This window comes from Gobio gobio (assembly GCF_949357685.1).
Source record: "Gobio gobio genome assembly, chromosome: 11".
Lineage (NCBI taxonomy): Eukaryota > Metazoa > Chordata > Actinopteri > Cypriniformes > Gobionidae > Gobio > Gobio gobio.
This window is the reverse complement of record NC_137104.1, coordinates 57,923,518-57,933,537: the sequence shown is the minus strand read 5'-3', so window position 1 is coordinate 57,933,537 and position 10,020 is coordinate 57,923,518. Positions and strand designations below refer to the sequence as shown.

Sequence of the window (10,020 nt, the reverse complement as noted above, 5' to 3'; positions counted from 1 at the left end):
CACGCACACCAACCATTAACACACACACACTCACTCACTCACTCACTCACTCACTCACTCACACATGCGCATCATCCATTAACACTCTCACTCACACACACACCAACCATTAACACACTCACTCACTCACACACACACACACACACACACACACGCATCATCCATTAACACACTCACTCACACACACCATCCACTAACTCACTCACTCACACACACACACACAGCAACCATTAACACACTCACTCACACACACCATCCACTAACACACACACACACGCACCAACCATTAACACACTCACACACACACACACACACACACACACACACTGCCCCTAAACCTACCCATCACAAGAAACATATTCTGCATTTTTACATTTTCATAAAAACATCATTTAGTATGTTTATAAATCCATTTACATTGTGGACACACACACACACACATAATGGTTCGTTTCGGCGTACACACACAGGCGGAATCACACGCCACACACACACAGGTGGAATCACATCCCACACACACACAGGCGGAATCACACGCCGCACACACACAGGCGGAATCACACGCCGCGCACACACAGGAGGAGTCACACGCCACACACACACAGGCGGAATCACACGCCGCGCACACACAGGCGGAATCACACGCCGCGCACACACAGGCGGAGTCACACGCCGCACACACACACAGGCGGAATCACACGCCGCACACACGCAGGCGGAATCACACGCCACAAACACGCAGGCGGAATCACACGCCACACACACACAGGCGGAAATCACACGCCGCACACACACAGGCGGAATCACACGCCGCACACACACAGGCGGAATCACACGCCACACACACACAGGTGGAATCACATCCCACACACACACACAGGCGGAATCACACGCCGCGCACACACAGGCGGAATCACACGCCGCGCACACACAGGCGGAATCACACGCCGCGCACACACAGGCGGAATCACACGCCGCGCACACACAGGAGGAGTCACGCCACACACACACAGGCGGAATCACACGCCGCGCACACACAGGCGGAATCACACGCCGCGCACACACAGGCGGAGACACACGCCGCGCACACACAGGCGTAATCACACGGCGCGCACACACAGGCGGAATCACACGCCGCGCACACACAGGCGGAGTCACACGCCGCACACACGCAGGCGGAATCACACGGCGCGCACACACAGGCGGAATCACACGCCGCACACACGCAGGCGGAGTCACACGCCACACACACACACAGGCGGAATCACACGCCGCACACACGCAGGCGGAATCACACGCCACAAACACGCAGGCGGAATCACACGCCACACACACACACAGGTGAAATCACACGCCGCGCACACACAGGCGGAGTCACACGCCGCGCACACACAGGCGGAGTCACACGCCGCACACACAGGCGGAATCACACGCCGCGCACACACAGGCGGAATCACACACACAGGCGGAATCACACGCCGCGCACACACAGGCGGAATCTCACACACAGGCGGAATCTCACACACAGGCGGAGTCACACGCCGCACACACACAGGCGGAATCACACGCCGCGCACACACAGGCGGAATCACACGCCGCGCACACACAGGCGGAATCACACGCCGCGCACACACAGGCGGAATCACACACCGCGCACACACAGGCGGAATCACACACCGCACACACACAGGCGGAATCACACGCCACACACACACAGGCGGAGTCACACGCCGCGTACACACAGGCGGAATCACACGCCGCGTACACACAGGCGGAATCACACGCCGCACACACACAGGCGGAATCACACACCGCACACACACAGGCGGAGTCACACGCCGCACACACACAGGCGGAGTCACACGCCGCGTACACACAGGCGGAATCACACGCCGCACACACACAGGGGGAGTCACACGCCGCACACACACAGGGGGAGTCACACGCCGCACACACACAGGCGGAATCACACGCCGCACACACACAGGGGGAGTCACACGCCGCACACACACAGGGGGAGTCACACGCCGCACACACACAGGCGGAATCACACGCCGCGCACACACAGGCGGAATCACACGCCGCGCACACAGGCGGAATCACACGCCGCACGCACACAGGCGGAATCACACGCCGCACACACACAGGCGGAATCACACGCCGCACACACACAGGCGGAGTCACACGCCGCACACACACAGGCGGAGTCACACGCCGCGCACACACAGGCGGAGTCACACGCCGCGCACACACAGGCGGAGTCACACGCCGCGCACACACAGGCGGAGTCACACGCCACACACACACAGGCGGAGTCACACGCCGCGCACACACAGGCGGAGTCACACGCCGCGCACACACAGGCGGAGTCACACGCCGCGCACACACAGGCGGAATCACACGCCGCGCACAAACAGGCGGAATCACACGCCGCGCACACACAGGCGGAGTCACACGCCGCGCACACACAGGCGGAATCACACGCCGCGCACAAACAGGCGGAATCACACCAGTAGGGCTGGATGTCCCAGTCCCTAAACTCCAGTAGCCGGTACCAATTTGGGCACCACAGTAGGGCTGGGCAATTTTATCGATTCTGCGATATAAATCGATATTTTTTCTCCCAAGAAAGTATCGATTTTTAAGCCACGAGTATCGATACAGAAGTCCCATTCAAATCCCCGTGTTTACCCCCATTTGCGTTGCAGGAAGAGCGATATGGTCAGCCAGCCGCTAGTATCGCTGTAGAGCAAGTTACCCGTACAACTAACTTTACACAGACGCCGACGTCTACCTCTTCCTGTTTACGGAGTCAGAGCGAGGAGATTAAAAAAAATGGCGGCGAATATAAATCCAGCGCCTTCATGCTTAAAAGCAGATGTGTGGGAGCACTTTGGGTTTAAAAAGAAGAAGGAAAGCGACGACTTAGACTCAGGGGTCAACAACATGAGTCGCCCGCGAGGACCACACGAGTTGCCCGCGGGTCTGTTCTAAAAATAGCTCACCATAGCAGCTGCGTTCAGTCGCTTCCGTGTTCATTTAAGCGCAGGGCTCCAGACTGAAGCCGAATATATACTAGTGTCTGTAAATAATAAACTGCAAAAAACTATTTAAATATTACTCCTGCATGTTCTGCGTCTGTGTGGATGACGAGCGCCGCGCGCGCACTCGCTCTTGTAGTCTCTGCAGACATGAAGGCATAAACCGTCACTTCATGAGAATTTACCGTTTCATTTGAGAAAACTGGCTGCGTCTCATTCAGCTCCTGGTTCAGTAGTCAGGGCACTGATCAGGACACAAGTCAATGGGCTGATCCCTGACTGAACTAGGGAGCTGAATGAGAATGAGACGCGCACCCACTGTCATATCATCATGAACACAGACACTGGTAATCACGGCAACCCGTCAAAATAAAAGTTCGGTTTAACGTGAAGAGATTGACTACAGATTGTAGCCTACAGTAAATTTAGCTACGTCTCTATGTAATAATAATACGTCTCTACTAGTAGGTTGTAGTAACATTTTGTCCAGCATTTGCAAGCTGTAGACTCTCTGTCCAGTCAGAGACATATATTGTGTAATTGATGATTTTAGTTTTCAGTTCAGTTAATTCAATCCAAGTAAATGAAACACTCACAAGATGTCACCAAATTCACTCTGTCCCCTTTAAATCTTTCAGAAAATGATGTAAGTGTATCGGATTATATCGAATCGTATCGTTGGCTGAATATCGAGTATCGTATCGTGAGATTAGTGTATCGCTACAGCCCTACACCACAGCTAAATGTTTTATATGTATTTTTTATTTATTTATGATGATAATAGTAACGGATATAGTATCAGTTAACTGTTGTAGTAACGGTTATAGTATCAGTTGTAGTAACAGTTGTAGTAACAGTTGTAGTAACGGTTGTAGTAATGGTTGTAGTAACAGTTGTAGTAACGGTTGTAGTAACAGTTGTAGTAACAGTTGTAGTAACAGTTGTAGTAATGGTTGTAGTAACAGTTGTAGTAACAGTTGTAGTAACAGTTGTAGTAACAGTTGTAGTAGTGGTTGTAGTAGTGGTTGTAGTAACAGTTGTAGTAACAGTTGTAGTAGTGGTTGTAGTAGTGGTTGTAGTAACAGTTGTAGTAACGGTTGTAGTAACAGTTGTAGTAGTGGTTGTAGTAGTGGTTGTAGTAACAGTTGTAGTAACGGTTGTAGTAACAGTTGTAGTAGTGGTTGTAGTAGTGGTTGTAGTAACGGTTGTAGTAACGGTTGTAGTAACAGTTGTAGTAACAGTTGTAGTAACAGTTGTAGTAACGGTTGTAGTAACAGTTGTAGTAACAGTTGTAGTAATGGTTGTAGTAACAGTTGTAGTAACGGTTGTAGTAACAGTTGTAGTAACAGTTGTAGTAACAGTTGTAGTAGTGGTTGTAGTAACAGTTGTAGTAACAGTTGTAGTAGTGGTTGTAGTAGTGGTTGTAGTAACAGTTGTAGTAACAGTTGTAGTAACAGTTGTAGTAACAGTTGTAGTAGTGGTTGTAGTAGTGGTTGTAGTAACGGTTATAGTATCAGTTGTAGTAACAGTTGTAGTAACAGTTGTAGTAGTGGTTGTAGTAATGGTTGTAGTAACAGTTGTAGTAACAGTTGTAGTAGTGGTTGTAGTAGTGGTTGTAGTAACAGTTGTAGTAACAGTTGTAGTAACGCTTGTTCTCTTCTGCTTGGCAGGCCTCTGAGTCGAAGCGAGAGCAGTTCAGGCGATATCTGGAGAAGGCCGGCGTCCTCGACAGCCTCACTAACGGTAAACTCTCATCATATCAATATTCATCATCAGATCAGATCAATATTCATCATCATCATCATCATCAGATCAATATTCATCATCAGATTAGATTAATATTCATCATCATCAGATCAGATTAATATTCATCATCAGATTCATCATCATCATCATCATCATGTGTGGCGTTGCTGATCTCATCTTTATTTCAGTCTTGGTGGCTCTGTACGAGGAAACGGAGAAACCCAACAATGCCCTGGAGTATCCTTTCATTCAGACCAGAACCTGCTGATCTCAGACCAGAACCTGCTGATCTCAGACCAGAACCTGCTGATCTCAGGCCAGAACCTGCTGATCTCAGACCAGAACCTGCTGATCTCAGACCAGAACCTGCTGATCTCAGACCAGAACCTGCTGATCTCAGACCAGAACCTGCTGATCTCAGGCCAGAACCTGCTGATCTCAGACCAGAACCTGCTGATCTCAGACCAGAACCTGCTGATCTCAGGCCAGAACCTGCTGATCTCAGGCCAGAACCTGCTGATCTCAGACCAGAACCTGCTGATCTCAGGCCAGAACCTGCTGATCTCAGACCAGAACCTGCTGATCTCAGGCCAGAACCTGCTCAAATCAGGTTTGATTTCAGGTTTGATTTCAAATCAGGTGGGCCGGTTCTGAGAGTCAGTGTGAGAGTGGGCCGGTTCTGAGAGTCAGTGTGAGTGTGGGCCGGTTCTGTGAGTCAGTGTGAGTGTGGGCCGGTTCTGTGAGTCAGTGTGAGTGTGGGCCGGTTCTGTGAGTCAGTGTGAGTGAGGGCCGGTTCTGAGAGTCTGTGTGAGTGTGGGCCGGTTCTGAGAGTCTGTGTGAGTGTGGGCCGGTTCTGTGAGTCAGTGTGAGTGTGGGCCGGTTCTGAGAGTCTGTGTGAGAGTGGGCCGGTTCTGTGAGTCAGTGTGAGTGTGGGCCGGTTCTGTGAGTCTGTGTGAGTGTGGGCCGGTTCTGAGAGTCATGACGAGAGTGGGCTGGTTCTGAGAGTCTGTGTGAGTGTGGGCCGGTTCTGTGAGTCAGTGTGAGTGTGGGCCGGTTCTGAGAGTCGATGTGAGTGTGGGCCGGTTCTGAGAGTCATGATGAGAGTGGGCCGGTTCTGAGAGTCTGTGTGAGAGTGGGCCGGTTCTGAGAGTCTGTGTGAGTGTGGGCCGGTTCTGAGAGTCAGTGTGAGTGTGGGCTGGTTCTGAGAGTCTGTGTGAGTGTGGGCCGGTTCTGAGAGTCTGTGTGAGTGAGGGCCGGTTCTGAGAGTCAGTGTGAGTGTGGGCCGGTTCTGAGAGTCATGATGAGAGTGGGCCGGTTCTGAGAGTCTGTGTGAGAGTGGGCCGGTTCTGAGAGTCTGTGTGAGTGTGGGCCGGTTCTGAGAGTCGATGTGAGTGTGGGCCGGTTCTGAGAGTCATGACGAGAGTGGGCCGGTTCTGAGAGTCGATGTGAGTGTGGGCCGGTTCTGAGAGTCATGACGAGAGTGGGCCGGTTCTGAGAGTCGATGTGAGAGTGGGCCGGTTCTGAGAGTCGATGTGAGAGTGGGCCGGTTCTGAGAGTCGATGTGAGAGTGGGCCGGTTCTGAGAGTCATGATGAGAGTGGGCCGGTTCTGAGAGTCGATGTGAGAGTGGGCCGGTTCTGAGAGTCGATGTGAGAGTGGGCTGGTTCTGAGAGTCGGTGTGAGAGTGGACCGGTTCTGAGAGTCATGATGAGAGTGGGCCGGTTCTGAGAGTCGATTGTGAGAGTGGGCCGGTTCTGAGAGTCGATGTGAGAGTGGGCCGGTTCTGAGAGTCGATGTGAGTGTGGGCCGGTTCTGAGAGTCGATGTGAGTGTGGGCCGGTTCTGAGAGTCTGTGTGAGTGTGGGCCGGATGTGAGTGTGGGCCGGTTCTGAGAGTCTGTGTGAGAGTGGGCCGGTTCTGAGAGTCTGTGTGAGTGTGGGCCGGTTCTGAGAGTCGATGTGAGTGTGGGCCGGTTCTGAGAGTCGGTGTGAGAGTGGGCCGGTTCTGAGAGTCATGATGAGAGTGGGCCGGTTCTGAGAGTCGATGTAAGAGTGGGCCGGTTCTGAGAGTCGATGTGAGAGTGGGCCGGTTCTGAGAGTCGGTGTGAGAGTGGACCGGTTCTGAGAGTCATGATGAGAGTGGGCCGGTTCTGAGAGTCGATTGTGAGAGTGGGCCGGTTCTGAGAGTCGATGTGAGAGTGGGCCGGTTCTGTGAGTCAGTGTGAGTGTGGGCCGGTTCTGAGAGTCTGTGTGAGTGTGGGCCGGTTCTGAGAGTCAGTGTGAGTGTGGGCCGGTTCTGAGAGTCGATGTGAGAGTGGGCCGGTTCTGAGAGTCGATGTGAGAGTGGGCCGGTTCTGAGAGTCGATGTGAGAGTGGGCCGGTTCTGAGAGTCATGATGAGAGTGGGCCGGTTCTGAGAGTCGATGTGAGAGTGGGCCGGTTCTGAGAGTCTGTGTGAGTGTGGGCCGGTTCTGAGAGTCTGTGTGAGTGTGGGCCGGTTCTGAGAGTCATGACGAGAGTGGGCCGGTTCTGAGAGTCTGTGTGAGTGTGGGCCGGTTCTGAGAGTCATGATGAGAGTGGGCCGGTTCTGAGAGTCTGTGTGAGTGTGGGCCGGTTCTGAGAGTCATGATGAGAGTGGGCCGGTTCTGAGAGTCGATGTGAGAGTGGGCCGGTTCTGAGAGTCATGATGAGAGTGGGCCGGTTCTGAGAGTCGATGTGAGAGTGGGCCGGTTCTGAGAGTCGATGTGAGAGTGGGCCGGTTCTGACCCTTAACCCCCCCTCAGCTTCATCAAGCATCACCTGGGCGTGGCCGGGCCGGAGGAAGATGATTCTGAAGGGCTGCGTCTGGAACTGACCGACTTACAGAAGAAACTTGAGCAGCTCAAGGTGGAGAACCAGGAGCTGAAGAACCGGGTGAGATCATCACACTATTCCCACTTCAGCCATTTAACCCTAACCCTAACTAACCCCGGGTGAGATCATCACACTATTCCCACTTCAGCCATTTAACCCTAACCCTAACTAACCCCGGGTGAGATCATCACACCTTTCCCACTTCAGCCATTTAACCCTAACCCTAACTAACCCCGGGTGAGATCATCACACCTTTCCCACTTCAGCCATTTAACCCTAACCCTAACTAACCCCGGGTGAGATCATCACACTATTCCCACTTCAGCCATTTAACCCTAACCCTAACTAACCCCGGGTGAGATCATCACACCTTTCCCACTTCAGCCATTTAACCCTAACCCTAACTAACCCCGGGTGAGATCATCACACTATTCCCACTTCAGCCATTTAACCCTAACCCTAACTAACCCCGGGTGAGATCATCACACCTCAGAGGAGGGAAGCACTTCAGCCATTGCACTGATTACTCTACTTAGGGTTATTTTGGGGGATTTTTACTTTACTTGAGTACAATTAAAAATCAATACTTTTTATTTTTACTTAATTACATTTTTATAGAAAAAAAGTACTTTTTACTCCTTACAATTTTATTTACAGTCAAAAAGTTCTTCTTTTTTGGAGATCACTTCATTCTATTTTCCCTTGCTATTACCAAACCAGTTGAATTGCGCTGATTCCCAGTTTAATTTAAATGTATTTATTCTGCCAATGAGATTCATTTTCACATTCCATGAAATTGGTCAGACGTGTTAATTGGTCCTGTGGAAGTGACGTCATGTCGCATCAATTCCCACAATGCACTGCACCTGGACCTGGGCTGCGTTTCCCAAAACCATCGCAAGCCTGAGTTGATCGTAGAGTCCATTAGTGGCAACTGTTCTACGATCAGCTTAAGCTAAAGATGGGTTTGGAAATTAAAGTGAGAGGCTTTTCAGCCCCAGAAGACGATTTAGAACATCAGCTTCTGCTTAAAGGGATAGTTCACCCAAAGATGAAAATGTGATGTTCATCTGCTTACATGTGTGTGTGTTTGTTTCTTCAGTAGAACACAAATGAAGATGTTTAGCTCAACCGTCTGTCAGTCGTATAATGTGTGTGAAGGGTTCATGAGTACTAGCATCATCTATGAGTAAAAAAACCTGCACAGACTAACCCATATTAAACCCAGAGCTGCTGAAGACACACTGATGTCCTCAGACACGAAACCATCGGTTAGTGCGAGAAACCCAACAGTATTTATATCATATTTCTACCTCAAAAACGATCTCTGTCCGACACCCGTTCCGCGTGACATCACTTCCGGTAAGTTGACAAACCGATGGTTTCGTGTCTGAGGACGTCAAAGCTGAGGGTTTAATATGGGTTTGTCTGTGCATGTTTTTTTTTAACTCATAGATTTTGTTTCCATTGACGACTGACAGACTGCAACGGTTGAGTTAAACATCTTCATTTGTGTTCTACTGAAGAAACAAACACACACACATGTAAGCAGATAAACATCACATTTACATTTTTGGGTGAACTATCCCTTTAAGTTAAATCCGGGGTTTTACAGCTTTGAGTAGCATGTTGCACACTGGCATTAGCTAGAGTCTTATTGATCATTAAATACCATTACATTCAAACCGTTCTAAAGCAGGATAAAACCTTGTATGTGGTTCATTCACTTCATGTTTTTAGAGATTAGAAGTTTAAAGAACAATCTCTAGTTTTCATTCTTGCCAGATACTTTTACTTTTAATTGAGTAAAAATTTCATTCAGTACTTGTACTTTCACTTGAGTAACATTTTTACACCTCTGCACACCCTAACCTTGACCCCTGACCCCTGAGCGTTCAGTTATCACAGAAACCGTGTGTGTGTGTGTGTGTGTGTGTGTGTCCACAGCTGCTGCAGTACGAGCCGCCACAGGAAGAACCGACGGAATAAAACCTCTGCTGCCATTTTGAGATGTTTTTCTTTACATTACTAAAATATTATTTGTTCCTGGGCTTTTGTTTGTAATTTTGTCAAAGAAGTGAAAATTTATGTTCAGCAAATTTGTGCCTGATATTTAATAAAAGCATTTTTTGCACTGTTCCTGATTTGTGGACATTAGTCTAACAATATTAGTATAGATTTATGAAAGTACAAACACACAATATCAGTTTCACACTCGAGGAAGCGCTTTAGGGAGACCTTGGGGCTTTAGGAGAAAACTCTGGGGCTTTAGGAGAAAACTCTGGGGCTTCAGGAGAAAACTCTGGGGCTTTAGGAGAAAACTCTGGGGCTTTAGGAGAAAACTCTGGGGCTTCAAGAGAAAACTCTGGGGCTTAAGGAGAAAA

At 50.0% G+C, this 10,020-nt stretch overlaps 1 protein-coding gene across 1 annotated transcript in view; it reads left to right on the top strand.

The window, feature by feature from the left end:
• mycbp (MYC binding protein) overlaps positions 1 to 9,775 on the top strand; it is a 14,147-nt gene extending 4,372 nt beyond the window's left edge. Inside the window, exons 2-5 of the mRNA XM_079828937.1 lie at positions 4,712 to 4,784; positions 4,976 to 5,024; positions 7,567 to 7,696; positions 9,584 to 9,775. Of these exons, the coding sequence (XP_079685063.1) occupies positions 4,712 to 4,784; positions 4,976 to 5,024; positions 7,567 to 7,696; positions 9,584 to 9,625 (294 nt within the window). The 3' untranslated portion in view covers positions 9,626 to 9,775. The remainder of the gene's footprint in view (positions 1 to 4,711; positions 4,785 to 4,975; positions 5,025 to 7,566; positions 7,697 to 9,583) is intronic.
• The last annotated feature ends 245 nt before the right edge of the window (positions 9,776 to 10,020 follow it).